Genomic DNA, 19788 nt, shown 5'->3' with positions numbered 1-19788 from the left:
AAAAAGGAAACTACTATGCTAGACTGTCAATATGCATGACGAAATATTGGGAATAATGTACATCTGATGTGAATTTTGAGAATGGTAAAATCACAGAGTTTCTAAACATTCTGTTCTGTCTGGTAAAACGATGCTCCCTCGAGATGGAGTGGTGACTGATCTGCTCACTCTTCTATTTCTATGATTCTGCGTGCGCAAGCTCTAGATGGTTGGTTGTCATGGATACCTGGGTCACATGCGTGGGTTTCCCGAAGCCAGCAGCAAAATGATGCGAGCTAGCTAGCTAGCATTGTTACTGCCATTTTCGTTCAGATTTCATCAAAAGGCGGTAGCTAAGTTAGCAAGCTATAGCTAGCTACAGATGAACATACATTGAGAATGGGTATAACGCCAACAACATTTGTTGCAAAACGTATTATTCAAGTGAGCTGTCAACCCGTACAAGCCTGAGCTGGAATATCATTTTTTTTTATATTCAGAAAATAGCCAGCGGTATTTTTATTATTTGCCTCACTCTTCAAAGACCGATTAGAAATGAGTATTGAAATCCCAGACGGATTGACGGAGCTGTTGCAAAGCTTTACAGTGGAAGTGTTGAGGAATCAGCCAGGAGACCTTCTGGACTTTGCCTTGCAGTATTTCATCCAACTGAAGGAGAATCAGAGAGGATCCGCCTTTGACAATGCCCGAGATTCGGCTAACGGTCGACCTGGCGATAATGTTAGCAGTGGAAGATTGGTCAATTTTGCCGAGGAGACAATGCAAATTGATTCGGAAAATGAAGAAGAAGAAGATGATGATGAGGAGGAATTCGTAGGTAGCTAACCTCACCGTTCTGCTAGAAAAGTCAGTACTGCCTGTGTGATGCTGCTAACCTTGATAGCTAGCTAGCTAACGACGTTACGGTGGCAGCCACTGAAAAAGTCAAGCTCGCTAACGTTTTGCTACTACTATGCTATAGTTACAGTAGTCAGCCCAGCTGACGTTAGCTACTGACCATTTTACCATGAATCCCTCGTGGACAGAGGGAAGTGACAACATTCGCGATAATTTTACTTCTGGGTAGGCCAAGAAAAGGCAATTGAACTCTAATCTCAAAGGGAAATGGCTATCTAGCTACCATCCCAAAACCTCGAGTAACCCCAATTGTTTACTTTGGCCGGCAGTGGAGTGGAAAGAATGTTCTGAAAGTGTCCGTGACTATCCTGACCTGTGTGAGCATCAGTAGCGTTAGCTGGCTGATGCATTCCATGTTAGCTAGCTAAAGTTAGCTGAAAACAATCAACAGTGATGTTAGATCAGAATACTCTCTCTATATGTCAAGCCAGAACATGGTTACATGGTTATATCATAGTAAAATACACCTCATCTTCATGTATCTTTTTTTTATTAGCTCCAGTGATCAACAGATTCTTGAGAAGATCTTCAGGTAAGAAGGTTTGATATTCTAGCTATGTCCTTTGTATGTTGCATCCACAGAAGTACCCACTTTTCCAGTGTTTTCGACATAATGACAGGAAATGACATCTGAAGTGTGTGTTTGATGGGCATAAGGATATCCTCTCAGTGGCTGGGACTATTGATCCAGTCAGAGCAGCAATTGGTGCTGTCATCACTATCACATATGTTAATAGTACTGTAGCGTAGCAGGATCACACAAGTGTCTGTCTGCTAGCCAGATGGTTTTCAATGCACACAATACTCAAGTATCAGGAGCAGTCTAGAGTTCAGCTTGTTCACCTATAGAGACATGACAGGCTTAAACAATGCTGTGTGAAATGGATTACACTGCAGATTATGTGACCACCTTGGTGTGGTTGGAATCACTCTTGGTATCCTGAGTGAAATGTGAAGGAGGCACTCAAGTGTAATGTGATGGCTCTTGCTCCTCTCCACAGTGTGTGCTGAAGCATTCAACCCTGATGAGGAGGAGGAGGACAAAGATCCCAGGGTAAAATCACTTAACCTCCATCACTGTGGGGTTGACCTCTAACCTTTAACCTCAAGTTAGCTAATGATGTGATGCCGCTGGTCCACTGCAAACGATGGTTTAAGTTGAACGTTTGTGTATTTATCAAGAACAAAAGAACGTTTCAGTATAAGAAGTCAGATGCTGAGTGAAACAGGGAGGGAAGGAGATTAGATGACTGTCTGCACCCTGTACATGAACCTGATACAGTAGCTATAATAATACATGCTAATTATGGCTCTGCTCTGCTTTCTAAAAGATCACCCATCCTAAAACCGACGAGCAGAGGCACAGACTACAGGAGGCCTGCAAAGACATTCTACTGTTCAAAAATCTAGACCTGGTAAAGTGAAGTGGGGTGGAAAGACTATAGGTTAAACAAATGCATTGGGGAAAAGTCAACAAAAACTGTATATGAATGCTGCTGTCTGCCGTGTCACTGAAATATCTCTGTGGTTGTGTTAACAGGAGCAGATGTCCCAGGTACTGGATGCAATGTTTGAGATGCCAGTGGAGGCTGGCGAACACATTATAGACCAGGATGACGATGGGGACAACTTCTATGTTATTGAAAGGTAGGACTTCAGATTCATCAAGGCATTGTAAACGGACGAGACAGTCTATACAGCACTTTTTGATCCCAGGGACCATATCCACAAAGTTTCTCAGAGTAGAAGGGCTGTTCTAGCATCAGTTTAGCCTTTTAGATCATAATGAATATTATTCTATGGCCAGATCCTAGGTCAACACTCCTACTCTGCGATGCTTTGCTGATACTGGCGATGATGGGTCTGAAATCGCATCCTATTTCCTGTATTATGCACTACTATTGGCCAGAGTTGGGTGTGATATAAGATTTTCCCATATAATAAATACTTATGCAATTAATTAATTTATCATTATGATGTTGCCTTCTTTCCCAGAGGGACCTTTGACATCCTGATGAAAGCAGACAGAGTGGAGCGTGTGGTGGGTTCCTATGACAACCAGGGCAGTTTTGGCGAGCTTGCCCTGATGTACAACACACCCAGGGCTGCCACCATCATCGCCACCTCTGTGGGAGCCCTCTGGTGCATGGTAGGTTGAAGGCTTCAGGGTGAACCAGTGGATTGTCCTGTAGCTGAAATGGATGAGAGGATGTGTAGGTAGGCTGTTACGTACTGTAGGTTTGAATGGTAGACTATGCCCCCCAGTAGATCGAGGAGTGAATTACAGAAGTGATGCCTAAAGCAAAACATGCCAACACTCCCTGGGTTGTCTGAAGGCATCAGCCTTGAGATCATAATCTTAACCATTACGGGACAAAACGGTGAAACTGGCCCCAGATGAGTGTTGAAGCAACTTAATTACTGGAGTAACCATGTAATGTGGTGTTTGGTTGAAATGATCTGAGGCCTGTGATGTTGTATGTACTCTAGGACCGACTGACGTTCAGGAGGATCATAGTAAAGAACAACCACAAGAAGAGGAAGATGTACGAGGCTTTCATCGAGTCACTGCCCCTGCTCACATCCCTACAGGTAACAACTGTGATCTCTATAGGTTGTTATCAATAAACCTCTCCGTTTATTTATTTTGTATTTTGTATTATTTAACCAGGTAGACTAGTTGAGAGTAAGTTCTCATTTGCAACTGCGACCTGGCCAAGATAAAGCATAGCAGTTTGACACATAGAACAACACAGAGTTACACATGGAGTAAACAAAACATACAGTCAATAATACAGTAGAACAAAAGATAACAAAAAGTCTATATACAGTGAGTGCGAATGAGGTAAGATAAGGGAGTCCAGGCAATAAATAGGCCATGGTGGCGAAGTAATTACAATTAAACACTGGAGTGATAGATGTGCAGAATATGAATGTGCAAGTAGAGATACTGGGGTGCAAAGGAGCAAGATAAATAAATACAGTATGGGGATGAGGTGGGTAGATAGATGGGCTGTTTACAAAGCTAGTGAGGGAGATGTGAGTCTCCAGTGTCATGGCAATTTCCTGTATTACCAAATGATGAGAGAGCAAACCACACACCAGTCAGAGTTATTTAAACTTCATCTTTAATTATATGAGCTTCACCATAGCCCTGTGACTAAGATCAATTCAGTGTCTATAAATGAATTCTGAGATTGCTTACAAAAGAATACTTAGTATCTTTTACAGCCAAGATACACCCCTCTCAACTCACATGACGAACCACAGATCTTAGAAACTTCACAAAGGGACTTTTACTTGAGAGAGGAGTATCCCATAGCCAGATAGCATTAGCTATAAATTATCATTCAGTTTGGTCTCTAAAACGAGATTCTAATCTCGTTCCTGGTACTTCATAGTACCAAAACATTACCTCACTATCTGGAATGCTCTTTAGGCTTTATTGGCCAAAGACATCGTAAATCTCCTCTGTCAGTGCTATCTCATAGAGGCCCATCCTCAGTGGAACACACACACACACAATATTCTAATGCAATACAAAGATTATAAAAAAATCTTACAAGCACGATAACATAATCTTGCAATTTTCCACAACATCTCCCCAATCACATATATATATATATATATGCCATTTAGCAGACGCTTTTATCCAAAGCGACTTAGTCATGTGTGCATACATTCTACGTATGGGTGGTCCCGGGAAACGAACCCACTACCCTGGCATTACAAGCGCCATGCTCTACCAACTGAGCTACAGAAGGACCACATGGTTTAACAGATACATTCACATTGGAAGACACTGTTCAATTCTGACTTCTCCCTTTCTGATATTCTGCATATTACCAGACATGTAAAAGACAAGCATGACCTCTCCCCTCTCTGGGCCCCAAGTGACTTTTCCCTTGAGAAGAAAGGAAAATGCAACTGCCAACAGTATAGTCCAAAATAAGACATTCTAATGACAAGTATAAAGTAAATAAAACATATTTATCTATGTTACCTAACTAATTCTGATTCAGCTACGACACCAGCTTCAGAGATTTTTTGGAGTTCATTCCAGTCATTGGCAGCAGAGAACTGGAAGGAAAGACAAGCGCGTGCTACGAGTGGGTGCTGCTATGGTGACCAGTGAGCTGAGATTAGGGCGGGGCTTTACCTAGCAGAGACTTATAGATAACCTGTAGCCAGTGGGTTTGGCGACGAGTATGAAGCGAGGGCCAACCAACGAGAGCGTACAGGTCGCAATGGTGGGTAGTGTATGGGGCATTGGTGACAAAAATGGATGGCACTGTGATAGTCTGCATCCAGTTTGTTGAGTAGAGTGTTGGAGGCTATTTTGTAGATGACATCACCGAAGTCGAGGATCGGTAGGATGGTCAGTTTTACGAGGGTATGTTTGGCAGCATGAGTGAAGGATGCTTTGTTGCGATATAGGAAGCCAATTGTAGATTTAATTTTGGATTGGAGATGCTTAATGTGGGTCTGGAAGGAGAGTTTACAGTCTAACCAGACACCTAGGTATTTGTAGTTGTCCACATATTCTAAGTCAGAGCAGCCCAGAGTAGGGATGCTGGACGGGTGGGCAGGTGCGGACAGTGATCGGTTGAATAGCATGCATTTAGTTTTACTTGTATTTAAGAGCAGTTGGAGGCCACGGAAGGAGAGTTGTATGGCATTCTTGTCTGGAGGTTAGTTAACACAGTGTCCAAAGAGGGGCCATAATTATACAGAATGGTGTCGTCTGCGTAGATGTGTATCAGAGAATCACCAGCAGCAAGAGCAACATCATTGATGTATACAGAGAGAGTCGGCCCGAGGATTGAACCCTGTGGCACCCCCATAGAGATTGCCAGAGGTCCGGACAACAGGCCCTCCGATTTAAGGTCCTGTAAGGTGAGGTGCAGTAAGGTTCAGAGCATTCGATTTGCCTGCTGGGGGGCAAGGAGACCCACAGCACCGCTAAAACCATTGACAACTACGTGCCATTTTCAAGGGATTGTCAAATAAATGACCATTAGTTGAGTGAATAATAATCAGCTCCTGGAGAACAAGTCAGAACTACTAATTTGGGATTATTCCACGCAAAACTGGAACATCTCAGAGAGGGATGCTGACTGAGTGACACTTGATAATGCATTAGTAGCACAGTCCTAACACTTTGCATTCTATAGTATATACAATGCATAATGGTATACACCGTTCAAAAGTTTGGGGTCACTTAGAAATGTCATTTTCTGTCCATTAAAATAACATCAAATTGATCCGTAGTCATTGGTCATTAGACAATAGTCATTTACAACATTGACAATGTCTAGACTATATTTCTGATCAATTTGATGTTATTTTAATGGACAAAAAAGTGCTTTTCTTTTCAAAAACAAGGACATTTCTAAGTGACTCAACTTTTGACCGGTAGTGTATATCTAAATGTGTTTATCTCCTATCTGTAGAGCATTATAGCAGCTATCACAACTGTTCTCTCGTGTCCTGACAGGTCTCTGAGAGGATGTGTGTGGTGGATGTTCTATCTTCCAAGGCCTACACTGATGGAGAACAGATTATAGCTCAGGTAATTCTCTCTCTCATTATCCCTGTATTTGGAGAAAGTCCATGTAAAATGTAAGATGTGCTACTCAAATGACTAACTAACTGTTGTTGTTCTGCCAGGGGGCCACAGCGAACTGTTTCTACATAGTAGAATCTGGTCAAGTACGAATAACAATGAATACGAGCAAGGTAAGACTTGCTTCTGGATGCTCTACCGTTAATGTTAATATGTCTGGAGTTAGTGTCAACAGGTTCAAATGAGCTGAAAGCACCGTTACCGAGCATGTCAATGGCACAGTTTGTTCTATTGAAAGCACTATATGTCTTGTGTTGTCTGACTGTCTGTCACCCCCAGTTGAAAAAGGAGGAGGGAGAAGGGGTGGAAGAGGAGGTGGAGATTGCCATGTGTACCAGGGGACAGTACTTTGGAGAGCTGGCTCTGGTCACCAACAAGCCCCGGGCTGCTTCAGCGTACGCTGTAGGAAACGTCAAGTGTCTAGGTAAGTAGGTAAAGACTGCAATCAGCTGGAGGAGCACTGCACTCCAGGAATTGTATCATTGTCAATACTCATGCTCTCTAGTCTAGATGATATCCAATAGCCTTGCTTCGTTAGCTGCAGCTGATATGGCTGTCCTTGTGTTTTTGTTTGTGTGTGTGTGTGTTTGTGTGTTCTAGTGATGGACGTGCAGGCGTTTGAGCGTCTGCTGGGCCCCTGCATGGACATCATGAAGAGGAACGTCGTCAGCTACGACGAGCAGCTGGCCGCGCTGTTCGGAAGTAACACTGGCATTCACGACAACGACACGGCGTGATAGAACACACTCGGCAAAGATAGCTGAGACGGGATGTTTTTTTTATAACAAGGGACTCCTAGACTCTCCTGAGGGGCCAAATACTCCTGGTACTGATCTAGAGGTTTGTTCATACTGCACACTCATACTTCATATGAGATGAATCCCATTTGTATGGTTTTAGTATTTTGTATGATACATGAACATAGTGGTGTTTGTTAATAACCTTCAGATTCATTCCTGGCCTTATATCCAACTGGTACATATGAAGACACACTTCTATCAGGTTTGTCTAATAGATGAATTACGTTACGGCTTTTGATTCAAAATGAAACATTGGGTCATCTATTGTCCAGCATTGAACCTTCCCTCACGGAAAAACACTTTAAAAAGACGTTGTTATTTGTTGTTGTTGTTGTTGTTGTTGCCTATAAATGTTACCACAAGCATATGAATTCATAATGAAATTAGATTATACTTGGTGTTTCTTATCTCCCAAGGGTATTAGCTACTTTTTAGAGTAACATTTTAGTCTGGACAATTTATGTCCTATGAAAACAACAGTTTTTCCAGAGGAAGAAATCAACACATGGTATATTTCAGTGTATCTCTCACTTGTAGTTGTCAAGTTATTTTTGATTAAATTGAACAATGCATATTGTAATTGAAGTTTAATAGTGCTGTAGTCCTGAGTTAAGCATTTATGATCTAGTTGGTAAAGCGCATTAATTAATAGCCAATAATTTGTTAAACTAACGTATTATATTTGTTAAATCAAATGGGACATTGACACAACTTGGTGCTCTGTAGCAAAAAAAAAAGGCAGTATTTCCTGACGAATCCACGTGAAGTTGGTCTAAACAGAGCCAATTAATTAATGGACTGTGTTGCTTACTTCATTTTTTTTTTTCACTAGTTATTGTGTTATAAGCTGTTGATAAATTGTCAGCGGATGTTTCTTAGACACAGTGTCTTTTCCCATGTGATTTTTGATGTTTCAGTGGGTGTTTTGGAGAGCTGATTTTGAGCTCAATATTTCGAACAGGTGAAACAGACAGGGTGTCTTCATAAGGGAAATACCAGATAGGGAAATTCTCTTAGCATTTTGCATATTGCTGCTAGACCTACGTTTGGTACATAGTGTCTTTGGTACAGTCTGTTAAAAAAGAAAATATGTGTTGTTTTTGTCATTCACACACTGCTCTCCTTAATAGCTTAGTACCGTATTTGACTTTTTGAACCAGAGATGTCATAAATGTCATTATTCTAACCTGCCAATGCATTTGTCAGATAGATGTTCAACCTTCAATGCAAGTGAATCTCTAAACCAGTTTTATCAGTCAACTGAAAGGATTTATCTTGCCTACCTCTGCACACAATTACCTATGCCAACAACAGGTATCTGCATTCCTTGTTTCATGGTGTTAATGTTTGTGTTCTGTGTGTAAAAACAGAGTTCAGTTTGTTTCATTGAATCTTTTTTTAAGTTTCCACACCGGCACTTGCTTTGCAGTTTCCCCCTTTTTCTCATTATATTGTTACAATAAGCCTCATTTCCTGAGTAGTTTCAGTATCTTAACTGTTATTTGAATTTCCATTGCAATAAACTTAGGTTTTGTATAAATAATTGAACATTTGCATTTTTTTTACTGTTGGAAAACCGTTTAAAAACGTATCTGGTGTGTGTATCACACAGTAAAAGCAAACAGCAAATGCATGCATGTTTACAAACCTTTTATCAAAGACAGTCTGTGCCTTTTATTTTTGACTGGCTTTGTCTGCCAGTCCTTGACATTGTAGTCAACTGTTACCAAACCTCATACAGTATAAAAACTACAATAGCTAGTTGCACGAAGTCGTCCAATTAGAGCCATCTCTGAGAGATGAGGGACAAGGATTACAGCCAAAAGGAACAGCGCAAACAAATATGAGGGTGTATTTACTTAGTGAATAACCAATTACCAAGAGAGAAGCCATAGATTGACGTCTGAAGCCACCAATAATGTTTGCGAAAAATAATAATATTTATCTCTCACTTGATGGCGACTGTTTTGGTGAGTTGCAAAGAAAGTTTATTAGAAATACTGTAGACAGTTTATTTCAACGAAATTAATAAATAAACAGCAGAACCTTAAAGGTGCATAGGAAAAAGGCGAAGTTGGGATTGCCTTCTTCAGTTTCGAATGACATGTCAGATCGCACACAAATTTCATTGTTGGCGTTTAGTTTTCTTACCAGCTTGAGCAAGAGACGAATGCATAGGCTCTTTCATTCTTTCATTTCATTGTATACAAATATTAACATTTGCTCCTCGTGACATGTTTTTGTCTTTTCTGCTTCCGCATATAGCACAAGGTCCAATACTTTTAAACGGTGTTTTCTGTCAACTCGACACTTCTGTGTTTTGACTAAGCCTTGGCCAAATTAGGTTGCGTTTTCCAAATCAATGGGATCGTGTATTACTATGTAAGCATTTCGTTGTAAACCAAATCACTCGGCAGTAATATAGTTAGCTGTCGATGCCGTGTATAACAATTTGTGAGATATTTTCGTGATTTTAACTTATGCGAGTGAGTTATCGTCCTTTCACGGTATTGAATGAATGAGCGCAAATGCGCATGCGCGAGGTCCCGAACGTTTATAAACAAGGCCTGCATCACATGACGCTGTTGCGAAATTGAATGGAAAAATTTATCTCACTAATTTGACTCATTATGATGGTGCGTTGTTTATACAGTTATATGAGTGTTACTTTTTCTTGTGATAGCTGCTCTCAATTTCCATCACAAATGTTGACAAATGCCATAGGCATAATTGGTTCTGCATAAGAAAAATCCCCCAGCTCCTCATCCTTCCCTTCCTCATCGCACCCCTTTTTTTCCGACTTCAACGCCCCTTTCCAATGTTATACACCAGGGTACACTGTCCCGCGAAAGTCCCGTAAAATCATTCTATTGTCCCGCATTTGGGTATTTTAAATGTGGTCACCCTAGTAACACATAACAGTTGTATTGTGCTCACATTCAATAACATTGTTAACAAAACGTTAATGAAGGAATGAATGGATTGTGTGTTTGTGTCCAGTCAGATGACCTAAAGAAGCATTATAACATGGTGTGGGAAATTAAGAGTCCTCTGAGCAGCAGCAGTAGTATGTTGGATATCCCAGGGCCAGGGCCAGAGGCAGGTAGAGACCAGGGATTGGTTCTGCTCCAGTGTGAAGAACAGCTGCCCTCCTCCCCCGGATGTCCCACCAGTGACAGCCACATGGAATACGGTAATCATAAGCCAATGTCATGATTATGATGTGATTATAGATGTACAATGTAGGCTATGCTTCATACAGGTAAATATTATGGTAAATTATCACCATATTTTTAAATTATAAAGCACCTTTTGTACATCATTAAGCAGAGTGATACAAATACATAATTCCTGATTTACTGTGAAACATCATGCTTTTAGATCTCTGTTCATTCTAGCTATTCTGTTGACATATTTAACCCCTTAAAGGAACTCTGATCAACCTAGTTATTACATTTCTGTCATTTCCCCTTAGATGACCTCCCGGAGCTGGAGGAGGTGGAGGAGGACCAGACAGCCCCCACCGTGTTTCAAGTAGGGGCAGGGGTGTCCCATCAGGAACGTGAAGGACACACACAGACTCATACGGCTGGGCCCCTGGACACACACTGGCTCACACAGCTAGCTCACATCGCCACAGGCCCCCAGAGTCCCCTGCTACAGGGTTCCACTCAGGTCGTCAGGTAGCGTTGTTACTGTACCACACACACACACACACACACACACACACACACACACACACACACACACACACACACACACACACACACACACACAAACACACCTGCTCCCGTTTTAATACTTCATAACTGTCCATTTCGAACTACCCCAGGTCAACTCCCGTCCACACCTTTGGCACCAGTAGCAACCTCCATTCCTACGCACGGCCTCCCCACACCCGGCCTCCCCTGACCTCCAGCAGCCTGCCCTCTAGAGGCCAACACAGGGAGCGCAGCAGGCGAGTCAGGGTAAGAGCTGTAATTTAATTATTTATTTTTATTTAGGCATGTCAGTTAAGAACTAGGCAAGTCAGTTAAGAACAAATTCTTATTTACAATGATGGCCTACCCCGGCCAAACCCAGACGACGCTGGGCCAATTGTGCGCCGCCCTCTGGGACTACCAATCACGGCCGGATGTGATTCAGCCTGGATTGAAACCAGGGACTGTAGTGCCGCCTCTTGCACCGAGATGCAGTGCCTTAGACCGCTGCGCACGTTATGCTACACTACATTCATGCTGCACTGGTGGCAACACTGGACCAGTGCAGCAAACGCACTGCTTTTACAGAGAATATTAAGTGGATTGTCTCTCCCCATGAATTAGAAATATGGAGTTGTTTGAGAGTGTAAGTGAAAGTTATCTAGCTAACTAACTGATCCTGCTTTAGTGATAATCCCCGCTGATCTGTCTCCTCTCTACAGGTCAGTAGTGAGTGTGAGTCTGCTGTGTCCTGTCACTCCTCTGTGTCTGATGACGAGGACATGGGCTGGAGCCACTCCTGGCCACCTACTGCTTGGCACTGCTTCCTCAAAGGTACACATACATACATACATACATACATACATACATACATACATACATACATACATACATACATACATACATACATACTACAAAAGTGAGTACACCCCTCACATTTTTGTAAATATTTGAGTATATCTTTTCATGTGACAACACTGAAGAAATGACACTTTTCTACAATGTAAAGTAGTGAGTGTACAGCTTGTATAACAGTGTACATTTGCTGTCCCCTCAAAATAACTCAAAACACAGCCATTAATGCCTAAACCGCTGGCAACAAAAGTGAGTACACCCCTAGGTGAAAATGTCCAAATTGGGCCCAAAGTGTCAATATTTTGTGTGGCCACCATCATTTTCCAACACTGCCTTAACCCTCTTGGGCATGGAGTTCACCAGAGCTTCACAGGTTGCCACTGGAGTCCTCTTCCAGTCCTCCATGACGATATCACAGAGCTGGTGGATGTTAGAGACCTTGCACTCCTCCACCTTCCGTTTGAGGATGCTCCACATATGCTCAATAGGGTTTAGGTCTGGAGACATGCTTGGCCAGTCCATCACCTTTACCCTCAGCTTCTTTAGCAAGGCAGTGGTCGTCTTGGAGGTGTGTTTGGGGTCGTTATCATGTTGGAGTACTGCCCTGCGGCCCAGTCTCCGAAGGGAGGGGATCATGCTCTGCTTAAGTATTTCACAGTACATGTTGGCATTCATGGTTCCCTCAATGAACTGTAGCTCCCCAGTGCCGGCAGCACTCATGCAGCCCCAGACCATGACACTCCCACCACCATGCTTGACTGTAGGCAAGACACACTTGTCTTTGTACTCCTCACCTGGTTGCCGCCCCACACGCTTGACACCATCTGAACCAAATAAGTTTATCTTGGTCTCATCAGACCACAGGACATGGTTCCAGTAATCCATGTCCTTAGTCTGCTTGTCTTCAGCAAACTGTTTGCGGGCTTTCTTGTGCATCATCTTTAGAAGAGACTTCCTTCTGGGACGACAGCCATGCAGACCAATTTGATGCAGTGTACGGCGTATGGTCTGAGCACTGACAGGCTGACCCCACACCCCTTCAACCTCTGCAGCAATGCTGGCAGCACTCATACGTCTATTTCCCAAAGACAACCTCTGGATATGATGCTGAGCACGTACACTCAGCTTCTATGGTCGACCATGGCGAGGCCTGTTCTGAGTGGAACCTGTCCAGTTAAACCGCTGTATGGTCTTGGCCACCGTGCTGCAGCTCAGTTTCAGGGTCTTGGCAATCTTCTTATAGCCCAGGCCATCTTTATGTAGGCAACAATAATTTTTTTCAGATCCTCAGAGAGTTCTTTGCCATGAGGTGCCATGTTGAACTTCCAGTGACCAGTCAGTATGAGGGAGTGTGAGAGCGATGACACCAAATTTAACACACCTGCTCCCCATTCACACCTGAGACCTTGTAACACTAACTAGTCACATGACTCAAAATGGCTAATTGGGCCTAATTTGGACATTTTCACTTAGGGGTGTACTCACTTTTGTTGCCAGCGGTTTAGACATGAATGGCTGTGTGTTGAGTTATTTTGAGGGGACAGCAAATTTACACTGTTATACAAGCTGTACACTCACTACTTTACATTGTAGCAAAGTGTAATTTCTTCAGTGTTGTTACATGAAAAGATACACTCAAATATTTACAGAAATGTGAGGGGTGTACTCACTTTTGTGATATACTGTATATATGCACTTATCGGCTAGTTTATTAGCTACGTCACCCCTTTTATGAAAATGGATTGGCCCTACAGACAGTGAGTCATGTGACTGTGGCTTCCTGTATGAAGCAGGCAGACAGATATCGAGGCATTCAGTTAGAACGAGCAGAACGAGTGACCATATCAACTTTGAGCATGGCATGATCGCCACTGTTAGTATCTCAGAATCGGCCCGCCCTCCTGAGCTTTTCACGCACGACGGTGTCTTAAGGTTTACAGAGAATTGTGCGACAAACAAAAAAACATCCAGTCAGCAGCGGCTCTGATGGCGAAAACAGCTTGTTGATGAGAGAGGTTGAAGGAGAATGGCAAGAATCTTGCAAGCTAACAGGTAGACAGACGCAAACAGACCCGGGTTCCACTACTATTAGATAAAAACAAGAAGAAGCAGCTCCAGTGGGCACGTGATCATACTGGACAACTGAGGAGTGGAAACACATCGCCTGGCTCGACGAATCCCGGTTCCTGTTGCGTCTGGCTCGATTTTAGCGGAAGCAACATGAGTTGATGGACACATCCTGCCTGGTGTCAACAGTACAGGCTGGTGGTGTACTGGTGTAGGGAATGTTTTCTTGGTACACGTTAGATCCCTTGATACCAATTGGGCATGGATTGTACAAGTGTTTCTGACACCTTGTAGAATTCATGCCCGAAGAATTCAGGATATACTTAATAAACTGGGCACTGACTGTATATGTCTATGTGATCACTTCCGGGACCGAACACCTGACCGTGTTGTGTAATGACCATTAATCCATTTTCTATACATTTCTTCCTGTGTCCTCAGGCACTCGTCTGCGGTTCCATAAGGGTTCTAGTGTGGAGTGGCAGGATGCTGAGGAACTGGTGTCAGACGAAGACTCAGATGATGAGGCAGAGGCTATAACCCACCCCCTGAAGGTACAGTACATACTCATTTAGAGGCAATATCACATCCCCTGAAGGTACAATAATGCCTAGCTCAGTGGACTAATGAGTTCCTAAGTAACACAGTTTAACTGAAATTCTTTAATATGGTCTCCTATCATCTCCTATCTCCCTATGAGCCCCTTGTGAGTAAAGTTCCCCATCAGTAACTCTGTTTTGTCTTGTCCTCAGGGCTATGGTCGTGAGGGCCTGAGGCTGGTGTCCCACACAGAGAGCCGGGCGTTCGGCCAGTCCGTCCTCAAGCTGACCTTTGACCCAGGTGCCTGTGGGGAGTGTCTTCTGTCCGCTGAGTGTCAGCTGGACCACCCGTTCTACGTCAGAAACAAAGGTAGGAGGCCCGGGTGTGTGTGGGTGGTGTGTGTGTGTAACGTATGTAAATTATAAGGTGTATGGTGTGTAACGTGTGTTTCTCTAACGCGTGTGTGTTCTTGTGGCAGGCTGGTCGTCGTTCTACCCCAGTCTGACCGTGGTGCAGTATGGGATCCCGTGCTATGAGGTGATGGTGGGAGACGTGTGTCTGCCTCCTGGACACAGAGATGCCGTCCACACTGATGACTCCCTGGTGTTCGACACGTTCAGGAGGTGAAACCCCTCAGCAGTAGTTCAATAGCGTCAGTAGTGTCCATTCTGTACTTTATAAACCATGTGTGACACACTGGATTTGAACCGCGGCTCAAGACTGTGTTAGTCCCCCTGAGCTAAAGCCTCTCAGATCTCAGTGTGTGAGTCTTCTTTGTGTTCCTGTGTTGTTCACACCAGTTATGACTTCACTCCCCTGGACTCGTCGGCGGTGTACGTTCTGAGCAGCATGGCCCGGCAGCGTAGGGCCTCCCAGTCCGGCGGGGGCGCCGTCAGCCCCGACCAAGACACACACCGCAACAAGCCAATTAAGATCCAGCAGGACTCGGGAGCAGCCGGCGGGGCTTCGCCCACAAAGTGCAAGCGGCCAATGAATGCATTCATGCTATTCGCAAAGAAGTTCAGGTTGGAGTACACCCAGATGTACCCTGGGAAGGACAACAGGTGTGTGTGTGTGTGTGTGTGCGCATTTGTGCGTGCAAAAAAATCCCCAAATTCCCTGGACTAATCAATCAAGTGAATGTACCACATTATTGTGTGTGTGTGTGTGTGTGTGTGTGTGTGCTGCCCTCAGAGCGATCAGTGTGATCCTGGGAGAGAAGTGGAAGAAGATGCGAGGAGAGGAGAGGAGGATGTACACCATGGAGGCCAAGGCTCTGGCTGACGAGCAGAAGAGACTCAACCCTGACTGCTGGAAACGCAAGAGAACCAACTCAGTGAGGAGAGGACACACACACATATCCTAAAAAGCCTCTTGCATGGTGGTCATTTCAATACCGGCCCCTTGGAACTGTACCTAACCTTTCTTCTCTCTTGAACTTGTTCTCCGTTACAGGGTTCCCAGGGGAACTAAGAGGCGCAGACACACGAGAGAGGGATGAGGCAGATGACAGGAGAAAAGAGAGGGAGGCGATGGAGGGGAGGGCAAACCGAGAAGAGGGGTGTATGGGGGGAGACAGTACATGCTCAAACCAGCTACCACTCCTGAGCTGAGGAAGACACGCTCGCACACGCACACGCACACACACACACACACACACACACATACACACTTTAGAGCCAGCTACACTTCCTGTGATGTTACTCTACTGTGATTCGGGGTATGCTTGCTTTCTAAAAACAAATAGAGATTTATGTAAGAAAATATAGATATATATAGATATATACAGTATACTAACTGTGCTTGAATATAAAATATTTTTTTAATGTCCGACTTGCCTTAATCTTCCAGAGCAAGATTGTATTCTTTTTAAATAATTTTGATTAATTTCAGGTCATTTCATAACTTATAGCTTGAAAAACATGAGCCCATGTGGTGCTGTAGAGTAGAAAAGGGTGAGGTGAAAACTAAACGTCTATTTTTCAACCAGAGATCAGTCTAGGGAATTTAAAAAATGCTTCCGATTATTCTTATGCCTATATTTGTATAACTCGATATATTATTGCACAAAAAAAAATCTGATTTAGACTTTGTACATATATACAGGGGAAGGGAGGGAGGGGTGGGTGGGATATGTGCTTAACCTTGATTCTTCCTGTATTCCAAATGGACACCTACCTCTTAGGCACTTAAAAACTATCTTTTGGTATTTGTTACATTAGTCCATTATTGATACCAAAATGTTTGCATGTCAGCAGCTTTCAAGATATTGGACTTTCAAGAAGCAAAGTGTCACTTGCCACATCATAGTTTTTGATTGGACGTTTCCTTTAAAGTAGATCGTATTTATTCATCACGTATCTACAATAGTGTCTAGTGGGTAGGGGTTGGTTTGGAACTGGGCACATCTTACCCGGGTCAAGTGCACTGGGTGTGTGACAAACGAACAGGCCATGTAATAATGATGATGTGTTATATTATAATGATGTTAACATACCTGTGGGACGGACATGCATATTCTCACGTTATTATGCACTGCATACACTTTATGTATATGTGTTGTGTACATCTACATGTATATGTAAGGTATAATTCAACTGTAGCTATATGCAAGTCTAATTTCTGACTCAATCTCAGTTTAACGATCAAGATTGTGAAATTGATTTGATTAGTTTATTTATTTCTCTTCATCAACAATGTACAGGTCCTCCTCAAACTTTTACCCACAATGCTCTTGTATTATAGTATAAATAAAAGCATGGATCTGTTCGAATGTACAGTGTTGTTTATAGTAATCTTATGACTACTGAATAGTCCAAACTTTATCATGTTAAAAAAAGATCAAAACATAAGAAATAAGCATTGTCGATATTTGAACTCAATTATCAACACAGTAATACTCCCCCCCCCCCCTCGAAAAAAAAGCGGATGAAAATAAACAGCAGTAATGTTTGTAAATGGCTAGAAAGCCAACTTCATAGTAAAATATCAAATCTAGATGTATAAATACATTTGGCCTTTTGATCGTGGTCAATTATTATTATTTACATAATATGAGATAATATTATATAATTTCACCTTTCCAACTGATCATCTCTTATTCTACATGTTTAACACCAGTATTTACACAAAGTCATCCACAAGAGCGAGAAGAAACATACAGTAGATAGAATGACAGAATATAGGAAGGATATTTTTTCCCTTGTAAGTAATTACATACGAAGAAGACGTTTCAAAGGGATAGATAGTTAAATCAAGTAACTCAAAAACTGAAACAAACTTTAAGCAAGACAGCGATCACCTTTAAAACAAAAACAAAAAAAAGAGTACAGAACATTTGGCATTAGTCACAAAGACATGGTATCAAACAGTTTTAAAGTACAACATGAATTACAAAAGGCACAGAATACCAGCCCCTAGCAGCCAGTTGCAACGTGTGGTCATACATGACAAACAGTATGTTTTATTCTGATAATACGATGCGTAATCTCATGTATTTTGTAGCCAGCTAAGCCTATTAATCACAATCCACTAGTGGCTAGCTCACGTTGCAAACGACTGGTACAAAAAAAGGCAATATTCTCTTTCGGGATGATTGAAATAGTGAAGGACATAGAGCACAGTGTATTTTCCAGAGTGTGTGGTGCTCCTTGGTGTGTGTGTGTGTGTGTGTATATGTGTCTCTGTGTGTGAGAGGTTACATGAGGGACTCCAGGCTCTCTGCTGCAGTGGTGGCCCCCAGGAGAACTGAACCGTTGGTCTCAGGGGACTGTAGGGCCCTCTGGTCTTCCTGGCTATCCACCAGACTCAACACGGCCCTGTACATGAACTGGTACTGCTCCTAGGAGTGGAGAGTTGAAAGACAGAGTCAGTAAAGGGCTCAGCTCCCCTGAATGAGATGTTATCTCCCCTAAATGTAACAAAAGTCCCCACATTCTTTTGGGGGCGGGGGTCTCCAAATAATGCAAATTTATCCATTCTTCAATTTTTTTGATGGCAGTCCGACGGACGTCTGGCAGTCCGACGGACGAATCTGGGTTCGGCGGATGCCAGGAGAATACCTGCCAGAATGCAACTGTAAAGTATGGTGCAGGAGGCATAATGGTCTGGGGCTGTTTTTATGGCTTAGGCTTAGTGGAAGGTAAATGCATGTTTACCCACCTTTTTCATAAAAATGCATTGAAAGTATTGGGAGCGTTACTGTTTTCACCGCGACCGGCAATCAGAGTTTACTCACTTTTCATTTTTTTTTTTACAAGTACACACTGGCTACCGGTAGGCCTATTTGAAGTTCATAGTCAATACACATTATAACCTAGTCTTGTAAGTTGTGTGTTAGGCTGTCCATCCCGTTTTTGCCAGGACAGTTTCAGCCTCGTTTTGGGTATCCTGACGTTTTAGGCTACAAAAAAGGTCAATTTGTCAGCGAAACGCATCAATTATCGTAGACCTAATCAATGGCAATCGCTGGATGTCATGAGGCATACATACTTGTTGGTGCTGGAAATATTTAGGAGTGGACAAACATGCACAGGTAGCCTACTTTTGAAGTTATTTGTTTGACAAAATTTGATCAGTTGAAAATATCATGACTAGTTGTGTTCATGCCACATTAAGTTTAAATGAAGTCTTTATTATTAGGCCAATGCAAGAGCATTCACTCAATAGAGACCCCCGAATGTCATGGTGTAATTCACACTCTGGTGTGTGAGAGCTATTTGTGAGCAGTGTGTGAGTGAGCTAACTATGTATGGTGTGCAGGTGTGTGTGTAGGCTAACTTTGTGAGCTATGTGAGCTGTTTGTGTAAGGTGTGTGTGTGTGTGTGTGTGCATGTGTGTGCAACCTGGACTCAGGGGTAGACGTAACATATTAAACTAAAATCCGTCAGACCCAAATGAGTGTGATATGTTCCGTTTGGTATGGTATGTATTAATTTGTGGATGTCCATAATCCATTTCTTATTATATGTTATGAATTATAATTTATATGATATGTTACGAATTGCATTTCGTACAATATGTTACGAATTTGTGTTTACGTATGATATGTTACAAATTCCAATTTGTTGTGGCTCATGTTAGCGAATTACAATTCATATGATATGTTACGAATTGCAATTAGTACAATATGTTACAAATTGCAATTAGTACAATATGTTACGGATTTGCAATACGCATGATATGTTACGAATTACAATTAGTTGTGGCTAACGTTAGCTCGGTGGCTAATGACAACATTAGCTAGGCTAGGGGTAAATGGTTAGGGTTAAGGTTAGGTTTAGGAGTTAGGTTAAAGTGTTAA

The 19788-nt window shown here is 42.6% G+C and overlaps 3 protein-coding genes across 5 annotated transcripts in view; 2 read left to right on the top strand and 1 right to left on the bottom strand.

Moving 5' to 3' along the window:
- The first annotated feature begins 214 nt into the window (after positions 1–214).
- On the top strand, positions 215–8866 carry LOC118392339 (cAMP-dependent protein kinase type II-beta regulatory subunit-like). The gene is made up of 11 exons (XM_035784249.1): positions 215–817; positions 1394–1429; positions 1899–1951; positions 2229–2312; positions 2438–2544; positions 2893–3046; positions 3388–3489; positions 6395–6469; positions 6568–6636; positions 6803–6947; positions 7124–8866. The coding sequence occupies exons 1-11, from the start codon at positions 535–537 to the stop codon at positions 7258–7260; spliced, it is 1245 nt and encodes a 414-aa protein (XP_035640142.1). The 5' UTR covers positions 215–534; the 3' UTR covers positions 7261–8866.
- Positions 8867–9200: 334 nt separating this feature from the next.
- Positions 9201–17263, top strand: LOC118392338 (HMG box-containing protein 1-like). The gene is made up of 11 exons (XM_035784248.2): positions 9201–9293; positions 10324–10516; positions 10799–11006; positions 11156–11291; positions 11747–11858; positions 14388–14500; positions 14699–14855; positions 14965–15109; positions 15287–15550; positions 15681–15822; positions 15942–17263. Exons 1-11 carry the CDS (start codon positions 9279–9281, stop codon positions 15957–15959), a joined length of 1503 nt encoding a protein of 500 aa, XP_035640141.2. The 5' UTR covers positions 9201–9278; the 3' UTR covers positions 15960–17263.
- LOC118392782 (receptor-type tyrosine-protein phosphatase zeta-like) overlaps positions 17138–19788 on the bottom strand; it is a 46415-nt gene continuing 43764 nt past the window's right edge. For all 3 annotated transcript variants that reach the window (XM_052460150.1, XM_052460151.1, XM_052460152.1), the window contains one exon: positions 17138–18327. In XM_052460150.1, the coding sequence (XP_052316110.1) occupies positions 18184–18327 (144 nt within the window). In that variant the 3' untranslated portion in view covers positions 17138–18183. The remainder of the gene's footprint in view (positions 18328–19788) is intronic.

The sequence above is a fragment of the Oncorhynchus keta genome, chromosome 13, assembly GCF_023373465.1.
Source record: "Oncorhynchus keta strain PuntledgeMale-10-30-2019 chromosome 13, Oket_V2, whole genome shotgun sequence".
In the NCBI taxonomy this organism is placed as follows: Eukaryota; Metazoa; Chordata; class Actinopteri; order Salmoniformes; family Salmonidae; genus Oncorhynchus; species Oncorhynchus keta.
This window is presented reverse-complemented; position numbering and strand designations above follow the sequence as displayed.